Source organism: Gallus gallus, chromosome 7, assembly GCF_016699485.2.
Source record: "Gallus gallus isolate bGalGal1 chromosome 7, bGalGal1.mat.broiler.GRCg7b, whole genome shotgun sequence".
Taxonomy (NCBI): domain Eukaryota; kingdom Metazoa; phylum Chordata; class Aves; order Galliformes; family Phasianidae; genus Gallus; species Gallus gallus.
Genome location: NC_052538.1, coordinates 15,273,070 through 15,293,933, shown reverse-complemented (window position 1 = coordinate 15,293,933; position 20,864 = coordinate 15,273,070). Strand labels below are relative to the sequence as shown.

The 20,864-nt window shown below is 38.6% G+C and overlaps 1 protein-coding gene and 1 long non-coding RNA gene across 4 annotated transcripts in view; one reads left to right on the top strand and one right to left on the bottom strand.

Annotated features, from left to right (window-relative positions):
• PDE11A (phosphodiesterase 11A) overlaps positions 1–20,864 on the bottom strand; it is a 127,380-nt gene that overhangs the window by 6,797 nt on the left and 99,719 nt on the right. For all 3 annotated transcript variants that reach the window (XM_040703609.2, XM_040703608.2, XM_040703610.1), the window contains 5 exons: positions 19,043–19,143; positions 15,714–15,791; positions 14,303–14,366; positions 11,138–11,212; positions 9,108–9,191 (listed from right to left, as the gene is read on the bottom strand). In XM_040703609.2, coding sequence (XP_040559543.1) covers positions 9,108–9,191; positions 11,138–11,212; positions 14,303–14,366; positions 15,714–15,791; positions 19,043–19,143 — 402 coding nt within the window. The remainder of the gene's footprint in view (positions 1–9,107; positions 9,192–11,137; positions 11,213–14,302; positions 14,367–15,713; positions 15,792–19,042; positions 19,144–20,864) is intronic.
• The window catches only part of LOC121113382, a 76,625-nt gene that overhangs the window by 16,448 nt on the left and 39,313 nt on the right, over positions 1–20,864 (top strand). The window lies entirely within an intron of this gene.

Here is a 20,864-nt window from a genome sequence, read left to right as displayed (position 1 = left end):
AATATCTTTATACAGACATTGATTTGATGTTCAAACCAGTGCTTCTGGATTTAGTATCATTTCACTTCAAGACTCTTTCATTCTGATCTAGTCTTTTAATTAAACCAACTACTATAATTCCTATGGAAATTAGCTTTTATTTTTTTTCCAGTTGCCAAAGCATTTCAGTAGGACTTTTCTGATACAAAGTACACAAATTGGATTTTACTTCTGCTTGAGATGTAATTAAAAACTCATTTGATTGCTGTATTTCTGGCTCTGTTTTAATTATTAAACACCAGTAATCAATTTTCTTTTATGAAGCTTCTGGGAAATTATCTCAAAAGCAACACATTTCTCTCCCTTCTGGCAGGTTCTTGACCATTTACTGAATTACATTCATAGCACCTGCTCCTGATCTGGATTAAATCACCAATTTATTCCTAAAGCTATTTAGGTTTATTTGGCTGTAACCTAGTCAGGGTTTTCTGCCTCCTGGCTGCACTTTTTACTTTCGATTTTATTGCACAAAAGCCTCTTGATGTACTGCTCTTCCATGCCTCTATTTTTGATGCATGCCTTGTACAAACTGCTTTGCTAGTGATCTGTCTCATTTGCTACTCAGCTTCTTAAGGCCCAATTTATCCTTCACTTCAATAGGAAGAGGCTTGATCTTCAACAGCTGTCTGACATAGGATACTTCCAAATAATGCTGTAGCTTCAGAAATGCCCTTTTTCCTCAACTCTCTGTGGTGTGGCAGGTGGGCTGCGGGACAAATCCAGAGCCCTCGTCCCCTGCCTGCAGGCATTCCTTCCCATGCAGTGCAGCTGCCTTGCTACGCAGTAATCGATGTGGGATTGGAAACGTTCCCATTTCATCCCCTTTCTTGTAATAGCTGCTTGTTATCACAGGTTGATAAAGCATGTTGGGAGAGCAGTCACACCAGTGGCTCCCATTCCAGCACTAGGAAAAGCTAAACAGATTTGCAATCCTCTTCTGTAGCCATGCATTACCTCAGGTACGTGGCTAAGCTGTTTCTCAGAAAGTTATTGTATAGCACTGACTTTTTCTACCACCTTCAGTGATATAGGCATCTTTTGTGACTGTGTACTGCTTGTAGATCATCTGCCTTCTGGGTGGTGGGGGACAGAGGACTGCATCAGCATCTGCTTCGTCTCTGGAAAAGGACATTGTGTGAACTAGCCAAGATGCAGCACAGGTGTGGCTGAAATCTGAACTACTGCTTACACAAATGCAACACTCTGTTGTAGTCTTAGAGTCATATGACATCATTTTAAGGGGGAACATGGCATGCCCCAGCTTACAAACACTGCAGGACCTCCAGAGTATTGCTTTATTTATTTATTTATTTATTTAGGTTCTCACCCAAATATTGACCAGTTGTTTAACTTACGTGCTTTGACAAGATTATGGCTCATGGAAGTATGGCTGCGGGTCTAATATTTGTAAAGTGAGTTTATGGAATAAGACCATATAAATTCAGTTTTATGACTGAGCACATATCAAAAAGTTATAGGTCGCCGTGTTCACTCTGCTTTGGAACCCAGTGGTTCCTAATGAATCACTTTTATTATGTAGGCAGTTTCTGAGTTGGAAGGGAGGACTAGTGACCGAGGAGCCACAGGGATAAATTCAGACCTGGTGCATAAGCACATGAAGCATTGCTGAAGTCAAGAGAGTCGTGACCAGTTACAGCAAAGCTGAATTGGACTCCTGAGTTTTGCTGAAGTGGCTTTCATGTAAGAATACGTAGGCCAAAGGTGAGCCATCTATCTGAAAATCCTTGAACTTCAGATTAGTTCAGATAAAAGGGAACCTGTACTGCAGTCATCCAAAGATTTGATCCTCATAATATATGTGATGGAAGACATTTTGAAAAACCAAAAGCATTTCTGCACATAGGCCTGTGCACTAAAATTGAAAAAGACAGCTAGAATTCTACCTTTTGTAGGCAGAATATAGAAGATACAACAGTATAAAGAAGCATCAGGGATTAAGTTCTCTGAACCTTTGGATGTTGTGCATGTGACTTCGTTATTTGCTCTACTGATTCAGAGTCATACGTATTCATTGGGTTCCAGATGAAATAGATGATATTACTGTATTTAGGAGGAGGTTTAATTGATTCTCCAGGGGTGTGATGTGCAATGTACTTCAGGGAGAGAAATACATACAGAGTTCTTCTGGTAGCAAAATGTACACTGACCACTGTCAATACTTTGCTGTCAAAGGAAGAGAGTAATATTGAGGGACTGGGTACCGACCGACTGAAGTAGCTTGACTGATGTGTTGCTATAGTTGTAAATGATTCACATGTTCATAATAATTCGAGGTTTTACTCAGAAGAGGAAGAGTTACAGTTCCACAAACAACTTGTTTGGCTCTGTTCTTCATGTTTTTAGTTCTACATCTGCAGCATGCAAAATACGAAATGTTTCTACCCCTTCTCCTTTCAACATTTTAACCAAGCAGCCGATCAGTGCTTTCTGCCTTACTATTAAATGGATTTTGAAAAACTTTTCAAACAGTATCAATCTCATATCCCTATTTAGTTCTTTGAATTTGCACTCAGCTGGGAATTCTGCAGGCAACTGTGATTCTGTTGTGTTAAACACTTACTTGAAGTGTTTCATCCATCATCATTTCTAGTCCTTTTCTGATGCAGTGTAGTTTGTGCTTCATCCTTCTTGAAAACTGAATGGCTGTTAAATTATCCATTTATCATCTTTCAGATTTGCTGTACAATCCGAGTTCCCTCTATCTGCTGTCTCTTCTACCTTATCTGCCAAAATTTTGGTTTACTTCCTCAAATCTTTATGTGTGTTTCCATACATGACTGCCTGTCCTTCGCAAAACATTGAGCCGATAATCCTAAATAAAACAGCAACACAAACTGTAGTGTTATGAATTATCACTTTTTCTCACAGATCACGGTGAAAGCTTTTCATGAAGCCTAGTTTCACTGAAGCTGGTGGCAAATATTCATTCTTCTGTGTTCTCTCAAATGTCTCAGTTGATTTGCTCTTTCAGTTGAGATATTTTGGCATTAGGAGACTTAGAAGTAACACTTAGAAATAATACTTAGAAGTAATTCTTTTCTTCTCTGAAGAGAAAAATGTTTCTTCTCTCTCTTCTTCCAAGCAATTTGAGAAAAATTGTAAATTCCTGAAGTTGTCAACAGTAATTAATTACTAATTACTGGAAGTTGTTATATAGTACCTGAGTTATAGAGTACCTGAGTTTTCTGAAAAGTCCAAGTGCCTTCACTCCAGGTGGCCTCACTTAGGTTCATTATTAGCAGACAAGCAGTAGGGCAACAAATGTGGTGAACCCAGCCAAGCTGCTATTTCCAGACTACAGAGAGTAAGAAAGTCTCCTTTCTCTGGGACAAACCCTTATCCCTGAAAAAATCCTTAGCTACCGACTCCTGCCAGCACTGGCATTTGGCATAATTTGCCTGATTAAATTTCCTCTGAAGCAGACTTCTCACAAACACAGCAGAATATGCTGCACCTGTTCTTTCTTGGATAATCTTACCCCCCCGGATTGCAACAGAAAGTGAGGCTAATTTAATCTGCTGATGTCTGTGCAGCCTCAGTATGTGGTGTATCACAGTCTGCATGCTAAGCCTACCTACTTTAAAAATTCTTGTCAGCCACGGAGTCCCAGGAAGCAGAGGTGCATTATTCTCACTCTCTGTGTCCAGGACAAGCATCAGATGTAAGCCCTGCTGGAAGCGTGCGTTTTCACGCACACACCAATCAAATTGCTTTCTGTTGACACACTTTTCTCAACAGCTTACACCTAACTTCCTAAACCCATTCTTTTTCTGCTGTTGTTACAATAGTTCTCAGTAACTAGGGTACACGTTTTGGTGAATGCCTGTCTATTGCTCATAGTGAACAGCTCCCTTCCAGTACTACCATTTCCTGGTGACTAGGTGCAAACAAATAGAACAGTGGTGCTCTGAATTTTGTGCCAACAACTTCAGTTTGAGGTGAATGCCGGGTACAGCAAGCCATTGCCAGAACGTTCATACAGATAAGATCTTCCCTGTTAAATCTTTTTTTTTTTTTTTAATGATTTAGTTGTGACTGTACAGTGAGGACAAACACTTGAACTGAAATACTGCTTTGGCTACATCCAGAGACTGTTGCCTGAGTAAGGACTAAGTCATACCATACAACCCATCCTGGACTTATAGAGCAGTGGTTCAAACCTTGAATTTCTTATAATATTTCCTTACGGAAAACTGCCATTGAGAGTCTGAGGGAAAAGTATAGACTTAGTAAATGAGGAAGGGCTGTATCACGATATGGCAGTGTAAGAGCGATTCTTAAAGCATACCTTCTCTTCTGCAAAGGAATATTGAAATATTATTCTCTTGCCTTATGATTGTAAGTAGAGTATAAACTTTTGGGGAAAAAAAATCAATGTATGCATATACATTCCTGATTCAGGTGTCAAAATCAATTTTTGAACTGGAGAAATTAAAGCATGGACTTTGGAGACTGCTGTCCTATTTTTCTACGCTTTGCAGAAGCTCTACCGCTGATACTACCCTGTGCCTTTAGTGTCTGCTAATGAGTAAAATAAATGTTTTTTGCAGCTACATCACCACAGGGGAATTACCCAAAAGATAGATTTAATTACAAGGCCAGACTGTAGGGAGACAGGCATATCAAACCACGTGGAGTTGTAGACAAAACAATTAGATTTCTTGCCAAGTACGTCAAATGGTGTGATAAGGGTGGGCTTTGTCCTTCCACACAAAGTCTAATACGTTTAAAGTACTTGCTAGAATAAATAAATATTTCTGCCCTTTTCAGATTCTCCCTAGAATCTAGAATGAAGTAATGCAAATTCAATTTGTATATACTATTATGTGTTAAAAGCTCTCCATACCCAAGAAAATCTTGAATAGCTCTAAAAATAGCACTAAAATGGAGCAGCTCAACTGAGCACCGAGGTAGAGGTGAGCAGGGCAACCTCAGGCACGCATAAGTTGTATAAGCCATGAGCTGCTTTATCTTCCACAAAGACATCTCCCTTAAATTTAAATAGCTGCTGTCACTGTCACTGACTACCTGACTATGTATTTATCTGCCTAGAAGCAGAGTGCATGGCCTTTGGCCCTGCTATTCATAGCATTACTGTCTCTGCCTAACAATGCTGTGAACAGAGCTGGGCTTCTCTTAGCGTCTTTTCTTTGAAGCTAATCACTAATGCTTTGATGTTGTTTGTGAGGAAAAATAATGATTAAAAAGAGTAAGATCTTCACTATTTTGCCCCATCTGTTCCCCGCAGAGTAATCTAGTCTGAGTTAGAAAAAAATCTGCAACTGGTCCTGCATTAGGTGTGCACAGCCATAGAGTCCAGGGCAAGAATGTGTTGGTGCTGAAACTCTTAGCGTCTTTACAGGAGGTTCAGAGAGGTAATTTGTCTTAATGATTGAAATGCTGTATGTGTTACAAGAATGTTTATGTCCAAATAGGTACAGAGTACTTTCTCAGTATAGTGAATGCAGCTGTCAGTGTAGCCACAGTGTTTTACTTTCAGTGGGATGTCTTAGATTTTCTGCTTGAGTTGCATGTGATTCTCCTTTATACAGTGTTCTACGAAAAAAGGGGATGATTACTTCATATTGAAGCTACACTAGTGTATTTCAAATGCTCTACAGATTGAAGAAATGTATTTTTCCTTACAAATGATTATTCTAATAAGCTTGTTTCTCATCTGTCTACTGATGAATGCTTTCTTTGCTGGCATTTTTGAATGAAGAGCAAATGTGATACAGTAAAGCATAACTAAAGCCCCTAAAATCAGAACTTCAGAGTAAATGTGTGGCTGTTCTGCTACTCAAGGCAAAAACTTTACTGTCATATAAAAATACTCTGATCAGTGATCACTACGGTAACAAAAAAGTAAATTCAATAAAATTGTAATGTCCCAAGTGTAATAAAAAGCAATGAACAAAAAATTGGGAAGCTTTTATCTTCACAGTCCTTTGATACACAGTATGAAGGAAACAGATTTGATTACTATGGCATTTTGAAATTGGAGGTGGCCTAATTCCTAAGTCAAGCAGCATATGTGGGACAGAGCAAGGGAGCAGAGCCACAGCTTACCTTGTGCCAAAAGCAGAGTCATGCTTACAGAGCAAACACAAAAAGGTTTTGATTCAGACACTCTGATATGGGAGATCTGTATATCATCTTTTTAAATATCCCAGTTACTATTATGTATCTACATATATCCAACTTCAAGCTCCACATTAACTTGTATAGCACACTCTGTAGACCTTTTCAAGATGGCTAGCAGAAGGTTCACAGATCTTGAGGAATTGCTAGTTGCTTTTAAAACTTCTTACAAAGAGAAAATAAAAACAACCAAAAATCAGAACAATTCCAGCCAGGTGAGCAAAGGTACATATCCCCTCCCGTGTGTATGTACTACTGTGACCCCCATCTCCCTGATGAAGGAGACTTGCTCATCCTTCACTTGGGAGAAAAACTGCACCTCAAAGTTGAAAGCTGCTCTGATGAAAGGCAGAGAAGTGAGTAGATGCATACAGAGGAGGCAGGTAGTGCCAAATCTTGCCAGAAGACTGATCAAGTCCCAAAGAATCTTTCAGAAAGGAGGAAAAAAGTGTAAGGTGGGGGGAGGCCACAACTCTCTAGAACGCTCTGTAAAGTCCCTGTACCAAAGGTTGTAATTATCAAATGTCCTTTGTGGGCACTCTGGTATATGACTTAGCTCATAAGCCTGGACTCTGGACAAGGTGCAGTTTGTGGCAGCACAGCCAATGACACCAGAGTGGTGTTTAAGTGCAAATGTAAGTCTGGGCTATGAAGTTCCTTCTATATTGCACACTTCAAAATTCCAGAGCTGCCAAGAATAGCTTACTCCTGGGACTACTTCAGGGGCCTCCACTGATCTTGTCAAAGCAAAACTCCTCTCTGACTTCAGTGGGAGTTGCTAGCATTCACTGACTGTTGAGACCACTTTTGCTGTCTGGGTGTCAAGTAAAATGGAGGATAGCATTAGGTCCTCAGCAGCTGTGTTGGTATGGATGCATGCATTTCCCTGCAGAGTTCTCTTTAGGCCTGTGGACACCAGGATGTGGATGTATCCAGATGGATCCAGGACTTCTAATCACTTGCCTGAAGTAATTATATGCAAAAGCCTTGAGTTCGTTTTTTATGGTTTAATGTTGTAATTTTGGTATCAAAACAAGTGTCAAATGTTTATCAAACATAAAGCTTTTATAAGCAATATGCTAGTGAGCTATATAAGTACTGCTAAGATTTTACTAATTTGTCAGCTGCCACTCTGCCTCTTTATGTTGCATTTGTAATGATGTAACCCATTCTTTCCCCACATGCAGTCCCAACAACACATTATAGAGGCTAGGATTTTAAGGAACCTATTTAGAAAGGAAAAAATAAATTAGAATCTAGGACTTTGTCATAGTTGGAGCGTGCTCAGGCAGCCCTAGCCAGAAGATTTAGAATGCCTGAGTACACTGCTGATGTGATGTGTATTGAGGTTTGATTAAGCTGGATATGAAAATTAAAACTTGACTTCACATTCAAGAGAGAATCTCCCGCAGTGTGATACTGTGACATCAAGTTTTCTGTTTACCCCTAAGGCTGGTGCTGCAATGACTTCCAGGTTTGATGGTGTCTCTTTTTTAAGTTGTTGAGCAGCAGGCTAATAGCTGCACAGCATGATACAAAGACAGCAGAAAGCAGGGAAATCAGTTGTGAATATATTCCCCAGAGATCTCCTGCTAAGATGGAGCTAACTAACCAGAGCATTAGTGCTCAGATCTAGTCTCCTCATGCAGAGGATGGTCTGATGATCAGTTCTTCCTGCTTTATTGTACTTTTTCAGATCATAAATTGTGAATTCTGATATAATATGCATTCTAGTGTAATATGAACTGTTATATCGAAGGGAACATTGTTTCTAAAGAGTTTTCCTTCAGTGTCAGTTCTCCCTACCCACTGGTGTCAAAGATGAGCTTAGTATTTAAAAAAATTTACCTTTCTATGGGTCTCCTGTGCTTGCCTTGTCTTAGTTGGTTGAAACCCATGGCTTTACAGTTTATTTTATCCTGATTAAGACCGACGTGAGAAAGCAACGGGATTTACTGCCAAAGCATTAGCCCACCTCACTATTGACACCAGCTTGCATTCTTGCTGTCGCACAACAGGAGTTGCCTTTGCTACTGGACAGCCCCTTCTTTAGTGGCAGTCTCAAATGCCATGAGGTACAGAGGGTAGGGGAAGCACATCCTTTTTCTTATTAAAATGGAAGGTGGTCTGTGTGGTTTCAGTGTGTAGGAAAATTCTGGCTGACACAGTTATTGATGGTTAAGTTTCTATAGTGTCATTTTCCATTTATCATTCTGCCTGTGTAGCTCTGCTTTCTGTGCAGATAAGAGAGAAAAAGTTGAAATGGTGAAGTTCATGTTACGCACAAGTCAAATTCTGAAGCTAGTTTAATCCAATAAGAGAAACATTACTTTGGTCATTCAGAGCCCACCAAAATAGTACTTGAGGGTTTATACCATATACCAAACACCCTAGCAACCTATATAGAAACATTTAAAAGATTAAGCTCCCAGTTAAACAGCACAAACTATTTGTCATTGACCTTAAAGGCTTGGCCTAGGGAGTCCTTTAAAAGTTTGAAAAGGAACCAGAAGGGAGTGCAAAGGCTCAGCCCTGGGTACCCCCCGGGTCACATGTGTTTGGATGTGTTCCCAGGCACAGGTCTGACAGCAGCATGTGGTGAGTCCATCCCACCAGCGCCACCCTGCTGAGCGCCCCAGGCCTTGCCATGACAAGAATCAGTTTGTCTCAAACAAAATAAGCAGTTACCTTAACAGCTTTCATAACTTATAGAGAAGTTATATTTACAGATAAAACTGTCTTCAGAGAAACTGAAGATTTCTGCATAGAGTTCAGTCTCTTGGTAAACTCAAAGAGAGATAAAGCATTCCAAGGGCCTTCAAGGCTGCACAGTAAGCTAACTCTTTTCCCTAGAGAGGGAAGAACAATCTTCTCTGGACTCTACAGGAGCAGTAAGTAAAAATTACCTCATACAATGGCATGCAGATGCTATCAATCCACTCGAGCTGCAACCTGGGTAGTTCATCTTTCCTGTTCCGATCAAAAATGGCCTGAATTGAGAAGGGAACAAAACTGTCATGCTTTATTACACCAGAGTATTTTACAGGCATATCATCCAGCACTTCAGAGCTATGATCAAATTCTTACAACAACCAGAATACTTTGTAAACCATAGTCAATCTTTGCAATCTTTCTTATTGCTTTGTCTGGCATGAAAAACAGTTTATTTTGATCTGTTTTTAAATTTGTAGGCTGAATGTATTTGAATTTTAAGAGTCCATAATGTAAAGTAAATGCTCTGCAGTTGGGGTTGAGCTGGAAAGAAACCTCCTGTAGAAATGTAAAGTAGATACCTTTGAGCAGAATTTTTTTTTTCTTTTCTCACATGAGGTCTTCCAGCTCAGCAAAACGAACAGTGATAGATCTGGGCTGGCTCCCTCCCTCCCGCTTACAGAGTCTTTTTGCAAAACCAGCCGTGGCCATGAAGCCAAAGCATGGGGAGTCAACAGACCTGTCTGGGGAGTAGTTATTAATTTATTCTTCTGGAAACATCCTAATTCACTAACCTTTTGCATTCCGTAGAGAGTAAACTAGAGATACCTAAGCTCAATTACTGGCTGTACTGCCCTATGAAAGGAGACGGAAGAAAATGAGTTCTCAAGGGTTTGAATGTGAGTTTCCTCTATACCCTGTTGGAGATCACTTAGTCCAGCAGCTTTTCCTTCTACAGGATCTTAATCCTCCTTCTAGAGGCTCATCCATACCATTCACTGAATTTCTTCTTTTATTCTCTGAAGTTCCCTAATTTTAAACCTTTCTGCAGTTTTCAGTGGAAAGTCTGTTCTTATTCTAGGCCCATCTGCCCCCAGCTTGATGTCTCCTGAGAAAACTCAGTTTCCTTCTTTCCCTTCCGCAGTCCCTAGGCTATACATATTAAATACTTAGCTGATTTCTTCTAATTGTGGCCTGCTCTTTCTGACATACAGTTATCACACGGCATATCTATATAATATGTGGAGCTAAGATTCAAGGACTCAGTCTTAACTGAGAATCTTGTGTGTGATTTTGGAAAACTCTATTTCCTGTTAAAATCATCTAGAAAAATACTGCCCTTTTCAGATCTTTACAAGGGCAATGCAATAAAAAGATTCTTGAGATAAAAGAGAAAATAAGATCACATCATCTTGCTGACTAACAACTCTCTGAACATTTTCTACAAGCTTTTAACCTTTCTTATTTCATTACATCACCACAGGTAGTATGCTCATGTGCCAGTTATCAAACTGAAAAGGATTTGAAAACGTAAAGTTTATTTGAAAAGAACAAATCTGAGCCCCTGGAATGACTATTTTTAGAAGCAAAAGCACGTGGCTTGGAAGCTAGATTCTTTTCAAGACTTTCTTGTTTCTCTTCTATTTCCTTCAGATAATGGCTTGTAACCCTTTTGAAGTATTTAACCCGAATAAAGCTTTCTTTTCAAATTGCTCACTGAACATTTTAATGATCTTTTTTTCCTTCTTCATTCTTGTTTGACGCTTTATACCCATCTGCCTATATTCCAGCTAATATTAATTTAACCTTTCAATCTGTGTTATATTTGGTTACATGGCTACAGCAATGCTTTTCAGTATTGGATATATCAAATAACACATAGCAGACAGCAGCAGCTTAATTTCCATAAGCATCTGGTGGTTTTATTTGAATTCATGTATTAAAAATGATACCTGTTGCTTAGAAAATTGAATGACAGAATAACCCTGTGAGAAGGTAAAGAAAATGGAGACTGGCTCAAAGGAAAAGGGACTCTGTTGCCTGTACAGCTTTTTATGTCTGGCTTTCAGTGCATCTCCTTATTGGAGAGATCTTTTGTTTTATCCAGAGATGTTTATTTCCATATCAAAATGCAGTCGTTCTTGTTTTTTTTTTTCCATGAATCTAATTATATTTTCTTATCCTATTCAAATAAATAACTATTTCAGAAGTGACAAATACTTACTGAAGGGATGAGTTTCAGTTCAGATCTTTCTCTGTCTCCTTGTTCAAAGAACTCACTGGTTACCAGCTCAGCTGCCTAAAAATACAAATCATGATAAACATTAGAGGACTTGTAGCATAACTTTCAGGGTACTCAGTTCTTGCTTAGACCATGACTTCAGCCTGTTCTTTGCTGTAAAGAAGTTAATAGCCCTAGTTGCATGGCTGATGTCAGGCACATGTTTGTATACTTTTCAGAGCGTGGCATACAAGTGGATATAAATAACCATAACCAGAAAGAGTCACATTTATCACTTTTCAATAGGGAATCAACTGGGGAAAGACATCGAAATGTGGAGGCAGCACTCTGCAGTTGTGTGCAACTTTGTCAAGTATTGAGGGCAGAATAGAAAATGATAGCTTCATGTTGGCACACATAATTATGTCTGTAAAAGTGCTTTGTAAAATGTGCAAGAGCTCTCTGGGTATTTACAGGCTGTTGCCCTGTATAAACAACTTCACTTGTCAAAAGAACTTAATTAACCAGTAACCTCTGTTGTCTTAATTTAATGCGAAATCATAACAGTTTTTTCTCCACTAGACGTAATCATTTTTTTCCCCATAACTGTCATAGCTACAGTACCTGAATATCTAAATATGAGCTCAGACTATGATTATCATATCGAATCAAAAGCAAGATGTGGTAGGTTGGAAGTTGGAACGTGTCTTTCTGATTTGTGTGAATGAAGATTGTTATTCTATTCAGCATAGGTTTATGTTTCTCAGAAGTATATGAGATTTAATAACAAAATTAACAGTGGAAACAATAGGAATTTTAAGAATCCAAACAGTGAACAATTTTGACATAACAGCCTTACGAAGTGTACTTTTCTAAATGCAGGGCTTAGAAAGTTGGCACAGGTGACACTTGAGATACTGGAAAAAAAAAAAAAAAAGGAAACTTACTGAAATCAGCATTCAGTTCCTAAAATTCCTGTCATGCATGCTTACAGTTTTCAAGTGATTTCAAGATGAGACATGATTTCATAACACCACAGCATAACAGGGTGAACAGAGAGAACCTGCACTTTATAAGTCTCAATTTCTTGATGTAGCAATTGCACAGTACCTAACATACACAAATTCTGAGCCTGCTAAACTTGAAATAGGGAGTACCAAAATAAATTGGAAATAGGTGAAGTGGTGTTATAAACTACTCTTAAATCTTGAACCAGACTATCATGCAGTTTGGAACTTTATAATATATGTAATCCCAGTGCTCTAATAAAATTCTGGATCAATACTCCAGACAGAGGAATAATTTAACAACTTAACAGCAATTAAGTGTTTGCTGAGTGCATAGCATAAAAATAATCAAGATGTAGTCTCATGCCTGTCTCACTGCTATTCTCATCACATTTCTCCTTGTGTCCCTTTCCCTCTTCTTTTGTCTATCCTCTCTTGCTAATATTTTCCTTCCTACATTTCATCCTTATTCCTTTATTCATATAATTCAGTTCCTTTCTCCCTTGCTTTTCATATTTTTTTTCCTTTAGGCAAGGTTGAGGTCCAACTATTGCCTCCTCTTTCCTTCTGCACACTAATTAGCTTCTCTGCTCAATCAGCTAATGTTTCACTCAATCTCAGATAGGGTTTTTCAATACACAGTAAACCTGTACCCCAGGCTTCAGGGGAATTTTCAAGTGCAAACCTCAAAAGTGATAAGAATAAAGAACACATTGCCAGAATGGCCAGCGCTAATTAAACACCTTAACACGAAGATTCACAGCATGGGAAACAGACTCTACCTGATATTTTGGCTGTCAAGGAAAATTGAGAAGCTCATGGGGGTAAAGAGGAAAAATGAAGAAGAGTTTGCACAAATTGCAGCAGTGGCTAGGTGGCACTTTAAGGTCTTGTGACTCATTTTCCTACTGCAGAATACGAGCAAATTCCCTGAATTCTTTGAGAGGTGGTCACATTCTGGACAAGGAGAGTTAATAGCCTTAGAAGGACTATTGTTCTAGTCTGCTTATAAAAGCAAAAAAAAGAGAGACTCATTAAACAAAACTGCAAGCTGAGCTGAAGCCCTCACAGCATTAACACTTTTTTACTGGGTTAACGTGCATGTTATTTTGGTACTGCTGCAAAGGAGCGCAAGTCCCTTTCATCTTCCATTACATTCTGTGCCCCTATCCAAGAAATCTGGATGCTCCTACCTTGATAGCTAGCTCTTTTGTCCAGCTTCTCATCTTCAACTCATCTTTGTAGCTGTCACTTTTACATTAAGACTGTCAAACTCACTGCAGCTGCTCATCTACACCTGGCTGTGCTGCTGTATTTCCTATCTGCTTCATTATGTTGCACATTCCTCCAAAACCCTATCTCACTATCCAACCTGCTACTGACTTGTTCTGGACCCCAACGAAGGACAGAGAATTACTAGTATGGGAAACAAGAAATATTAATGAAGGGTGCAAAGGGGAAGATGGCTAGAAGAGGGAAAATTGTATGGTAAAGGACACGACTATTAGAACAAGTGTTTGTTCAGTAAGCCAGACACTTGCTTAAGTGCGCTGTAATTATTTGCTGTAGTCAGCGTTTGGACTTGAGTTTTATGTATATATTTCTACTGGGCCTACTCAGCAGCAAAAGCCTGAATCCTTGTTTCTAAGTACAGGATGCTAAAAACATCTCTGTGCTATGCTTGTAGGTATTTTTTCTTTTTTTTTTTTTTTCTTCCAAAGTTGATAAAAATGAACATATTCTCTTAAGCAGAAAAATTTGACATTAATCAAAGTTCGCAGATCGTCTCCTGATTTAGGGAAGATTCTGCCACAGCAGAGGAAAACTTTAGGACAAACCAAGGAAGTGCAGCTACATGTATAGCTCATGGTTTTCATTGTTGTTGTTTAATCTATCCTTTTATTGATATGGATTTAAAAGGTTAATAAGAGGAGAGGTTGTAAAACCAGATCTCCTCAGGTACCAACGTGCTGCTCACCAGCATGCATACATGGAAAGATTAAGCAATAAAGTATTTCTCGCAGAGCCCCCTGCTATTTTTTTTATAGCATTAGTACTGCTGTAAATTGATTCCAGTTTCGGTCCCTTGTAAGCCAGGGCCCTGGGAATATTGTCCCGCCAGTCCCGCCTCCTCCCAGCCCTGCTATTAATCATGACTTGCCTGTCTTGAAATCTCCCACGGTTTGGTCACAGCTCCAAGGTCACAGGCTGTCATTAGCATTGATCTGAAAAACAGAAATGAACAATACAAGCTGAATCAACCTTTGTTGGATTTCTAAACAACTCTGCTCTGGATGCATAAATAAATAATATATATACGTATAAAATGTCAGCTCTGTTACCTTCTTTTCCTCCAGAAAAGAATGGCATGTTTGAAACCCCAGCGATCGGCATGGCCTTTACATCACAATTGTGCCTGGGAAGCCTAATTGTATTTCAAGTCATCAGGCGATGAATTTTTGATACTGTGAACTGCACACTAGAAAAGGAATGGCAGTGCAAGGGAGTAACAGCTAATTTTGCAGTACCCCGATGCTATTTATATAAATATTTATATATATACACCATATAAATATAAATACCAGAAAGCACGTACTTCACATGATATAAGCAAGGGTATTATTATATACTAATACCTGCAAACTGGATTAATTTATATGCCTATTTGAAAGTGACTGCTGTTGCAAGAGAACCTATAATCACAGGAGGCAACCCAGACACTGTTTAAGCAGTTTCTACTGCTTATCTACAATAAAAATTTAAGATTTACTATGAGCTACACTGTTCCACTGTAGTTTAATACCTAGCTACAACCATGTTTTATATGCATTAGAAGAAAGAAACCATTCAGCTGTAGAAAGCGTTTATGTACAGTACATGATGCAGATAAAAGTCTAAGAAAGTTTAAATGAAGAACAAGGGCACTGAAAATGAAGCATCAAATATATTGCCCAAATCTGAAATCAGGAGTGGATGAAATGGTATGGAAAAGAGGAAATGGCTAATTTTCTTGGTTTAGAAAAATACCCAGAAGGAAACAAAATTTTACTGAAATTGAGATGTAATAAGACACGCATATGCAAATATGCACATGTATGTCTCAAATGAGGGGTGCACACCCACCATTTGAAGTACCTATAAGGGTGCATGCTCAGGTCATTCTTAAGTGTTAGAAGAATATTGTGTATCTGCAAATTCCCAGTTACAGACAACAAGAACGGAGAGAAACAGCCTGTGACAGAGAGGAGCTGAGAGGAGGAGAGAAAAGGAAACAGAAAAGGAAGATCTTTGGGTCCTAAGGCAGGGTACTGATGCTTTTTTGAGAATGAGCAGAAAGGCTGAGCAGTCACTGCTGGGGCTGGAATGGAAAAGGTGAAGTTGTACTGATTATACTTCTGCTAAAGTTTAGTAACATTTAGAAATCATATCATGTGTTTCATATCATAGATTGCATTTTTAAAGCAAGCTATCTTCTCTTATTGCTTTAGTCTTTCCTCCACGACATAAGAATCTCCTTTAACAAATAGGGTTACATGTTGAAATAACAGAAAGCAAGGAATGATAGAGCTCACCGAAATATTTCTCGATGGTTTTTAACATTCCAATCATAACCACCTTTACCGACAAGTTCAAAGAATTCTGTCCTTCTCCTGCAACAAAAACAACTGTCAGAAAGGGAAACAGACACTTCCTGGGCAGCACTGCAGTAGAAAGGTGGTTCTCTGAATGATACAATATCATCGCACCTCATTTATTATTGTTAAAGACGTTACACTGACAGTCCATTTAAGCGAAACATACTAATTTCCGAACATGTTCTATAAATGTCTGTTACCAATGTCAGAGCTGCCTAGTAAAAGCAATACTGTATTTATAGCCTCTGCAGATAAGGAAATAAATGATACCATGGAAGCATGAAATGTCTGACTACAGAAGTGGACAGACAGACAATAGAAATACCCCTGAATTATGCACACACTTCACTTTACTTGTCCTTGCAAAATGCTTTTTAACTCTTGGATTCCAGAGGGTTTTTCAGAGCCATGTAATTACTGTTATTTCCAACACACAGAACACTGAGACTGTGGGCATCTTTGATGTGTAGTTCTCGCTGACTTTAAATTAAGTATCCCTGCTGGACCTCGTGCTTTGTCTTTCATAAGATCTTGCCAGTCTCTGTGAATAGGGACATGTTAAAGCTTGCTTATTTGTTGACTGTTAAGTACCAAAATTTGGACTTGTCATAGAGTGTAATTTTATCACAACTCACACTTGGCCTTCAAGGGGCTCTTATTGCACACAACGTGGCCACACCAACAATATGCAACAGATCCTGCCCCAAATATGACAGAAGGTACAGAAATACAGAGCAACTTCCCTAGAGTGACACAACATATTAGCATCATAGCTGGAAACCAAATACCTATGTTTTGGATAACAGTACAGTGTCTTGTCTCATGGGAGATTCCTAACTGGAGGAAGTTTACAGGGCTTTGTATTTTCTACACTTCAGCTGGGCTGAAATTTTCAACAGTAATTATTGAAAGCACAATCTGGATGGCATAGACTACAATTTTTATACTCAAGGGGATGCACACTTTTGGAAACGTTGTCTCCAGTGCATGGACAGAATTGTACGGAGCCCTTACCTAACAAATTTCACAATGGCAATTAGAACACAGATATAGAGACAATATGATATCCCTTATGTTTCTTGAAATACAATAATTGATTATTGAGTATATATTATTTTATTTTGAAGTATTGATTACTCTGGGCAATTCAGATGTTACTGGAAACAAAAAGTCAACAATTTTTAAAGCTGAAAGCTCAGGAAGATGAGCTTACACATTCAAATTTAAAGCATACGGGTTCATAAAAGCAGGAACAGAAAATGTTAAGAATCTTGCTTTAATATCCTCAACAATGGATGTAGAAGCTTAGTCTAGCGCCACAGAGGATTTCTAGTGTGAAAAAGAGTCAACCTGAGGAAAGCATCCATGTGTAAGGAAACAATTCAGTGCTTCCTGCAGGTTGCTTAGGCACATTGTCCAACAGGAAGAGTTTTAATGCTATTAAGCAGCATAGCATGCCAGAATTTAAGAAATTTTGCAGTCTTGAGTAATATTGACTCTTGCATATAGTCTGAGAGGAAAAGCTAACTTGCTATGCAACTAATCAGCTGCTTTACAGTCCAGTGGCTCAAGACATCATTTCACTTGATTTCCATAAACATCATTTTGATTCAATTCTTTTTCTTGTTGTATTATCTGTGAACAACATTTAAAATTATCCACTAAAATTAAGTACATTTTCCATTTTGAAATTCAGCTGATGTCCTCTTTGGATATTATTTTTTCTCTGCATTAAAAATAGAAAGACCACTTGACCAGGTAGCTTTTCAGCCTAAGGCAGGCAGTGAAAAGAACTCCACTGTGTCTGGTTTCCCTTCGAAGGTTCTGCTGCAGACTCTCGCCAGGGTTAGGCTTTCTGGCTCTTCCACAGACTGCAGGGTCTCAGCCAGGGCAGTGCATCGGGCCACGTAGGGCAGTCCCTTCTACTCATCCTCTCCCTGACAGTACAAACCAATTCTGCACTCCTGCTGTTTGCAGTTAGACAGGAGAATCTGTACTTCAACATCCCCATGGCCCTTATATCTCACTTAAAGCTGTCAGCAAGTTCTACTGCCATACCAGATCTCCAGATCCTAGCAAGCCTAACAGACTGTTTCAATAATTATGTGCCTAAAAGGATTTGTCTTCCCAAGGATCTTCATATCTACAAACATGGGCTAATTTTTTAAGTTATTTATAGTAAAACTATTCATAATAATCTTAAGTACAATTTCTTTGAGAACACACTTGCAGGGAACAAAGAACATCAGTGTCTCTGCTGCCAGTATTGTTCAGAAATAGCTCTTTACGTAATAACCCAATATTGGCAAACGTGGCAGCATCCCAGTTAGTATTTGTACAGTTAGCAGTTAAAGATGCATTGTTGAACAGTTAGAATTTCTGAGGTTTTCTGGAGAATTCATGTGGTAACTAACCATCAGTACACAGTAATTGAGGAATCTATGCACACCCCTCTAAAAGTTGAGGGGTACATTACCAAATGCTACCCCCAGTGATAAATGAGATAGGATGCTAATGGACATCCAACAAAAATTCCTAAGGATATTCCTTGCCAAGGCTAGGAAGGCAGCACCCCAAAGCTGCACAGCTGATGGTGCTCTCCCTGCAAGACAGCCAGCTACGTGCCGGAGAGCGGGCTCCAGCCCCATCACATGGTGGTGGCATCATGACTCCTCCAGCCACACGCACACTCCTGTCTCACCGCAAATATAGCTTGGTAATAATAGCGCTTGAAAAGAGATCTGACATGCAGATGAGAAAAATGAAGAGTTAAACTTTCCACGGCATATTTTTCTACTGATGCAAGTTATCTTGAAAAAGCAACATGTATACTTTCATTACCTCAGTATCCATCTCTTTTATGAAATATAATGTTTTTAGTATAGATTGTTAGAAACTCTGAAATGGTGGAAAAGAATTCTAAAATGTCATTGATTTTCTACACATCTGAAGAAATACTGCATAAGGGACAGAAGAATTATGGCAGCAAACTGTAGCTGATTCCTGGGATTGCTTTGAAGTATGAGCCCAGGACTTGTTCATCGTCTTTTGTTGATGTAGACATTACACATTAAAGCAAAACTTACTTAGACACTTGAGATATTTCTATTAGCCTAAAATATACAAAGTATTAGACTAAATCTTTTCAACCACAGCTAAACATTAATTGTTCATATTATATATCCTTATTGGTATTTAATGGGTCATTAGAGTGAGTACGTGCTTTGAATTTTCATTTCTCAAATACAAGAAATGCCAATACTTACTCAAAATACAGCGTGAGGTCTGTTGCCAATATCGATTGCTTTAGAAGCTGCATAAGGTCACTGTAGTCCTTAGAGGACAAGTTAGCAAAGATGTTGTGACCCTATAATGAAAGAGATAAAGAAGGTAAAGGACTGGCAATCAATATCGGTTTTTAAAAGGTTTTCTAACTCTTTCTAACAGTCTACTGTTTCTCTCTAGCAGAGGCCTTTTCTGATTCATGGCAAATCTATGACAAAATAATAATGTTAACACTGTGGAGATTACATCGGGGTGTAAGATTTGACAATTGTAATCAAGTATCTGGGATGTTTTACTAAACTCTGCTGAAATTATAGCCTCTCGAGGAAAGATTTACTCTTTACTCCTACCCTGCACAGACTCAGTTTATGGAGGAAAACTATGGATACATCTCAATCTTTCCTCTTATTAAATGTTTTTGGGAGCTGGGCATCGCAGCTTTTGAGTTGTGCTCCTAATAGATTTATCTGTGCTGCTGCTTGCAGGCACACAAACTGCTGTTAGAGCAGTCAAAGACACTAAATCAGTTTTTCATTCATAACAGCCTGTTTGCTCGCTCTGACCCATTATTACAGTCTTATAGCATGCACAAGCTTTCCCTGCACAGGCTGAAGAGCCACAACTTTCTGTGGTTTAAAGGCCCAATAGGATACTCTTACGGCAGACATGGGCTTAAGAATTTGAAAGGCTCCACAGGCAGAATGAGGGATACAAACTATTTGTATATTGCTATTTGAGAGCAGAGAGGTACTTTTGTAACTGAAATTCCGAAAACTAATAGGGACAGAAATCCTACTATTTCTAAATGAAATCACACATAAAATCAGTGATGTTCTTGGTAAACAGAGTCTCATTTTGGTGGCATTTAGCACTGTAATGCACACATTCAGTATGCACTGCCATACGCTGCTAAGGGATATTAAAATGCACTTAAAACCAAGAATTTTCTCGAGATGGGACTGTTACAGCCATGAAGGTCTGAGGACAGACAAGGCAAGGTTTGGAGGGAGAGTTGGTTCTTACTTATTTCATAAATTAGCTCATTGTTGGTCTAAAAAATATAACTGCCATACATAAAACATGGTCTTTGTGACAGTGAAATGAGGTTGTATTTTTAGCTAAGCACTGAAAAGGACTTGAAAATGTAAAGCTTATTTGAGAAGAACAAATTTAAAATCATAGCAATTAAAAAAATAATAAAGCAAAATGTATGAGGAAGACAGCAGCTATTACAATAGGAGTAATTTACCAAACTGTCAATCTATAATTTTTTAAAATTTCTTTTATTTCTCTATTTACTTTTTTAAAATTTCTTTCTGATCTGCTTCACCATGTGTAAAAAGCATGCCACCACAAAGCCCAAAATCACTTATACTGAGGTTAGCGTGACAGAAGTAGAGAATAAATAGCTCGTCTGTCCACCATGACAAAATTCATAGTAATCATCAGTATTCTATGTTTCATCTTAGATAGCAAAACCAGACTAGGATATCAACATTAGTGCATAAGATATCATCTAATTTTTGCATATTTGAGGGAAGAAACAAACTGCTCAGCTTGGAAAAGTTCACATGTCTGTTTTAAGTAGTTTGGAGGACCCAAACCTGTATTTATTCCAAAAGGAGTGGTGTTGTAATCCCATTAGCAAATAGTACCTACTGGATAAAAATCTTGTGTGATTAATTTTCTGGTCAGGAAACGAGGACTAGAAGCAGCAGCTTCTTGAATGATTAAAGAGGAGGACTTGTGGTTCAAGTGAAATTTTATATCTGCAAAAGATCCTAGATTCAAGGAAGCATCCAG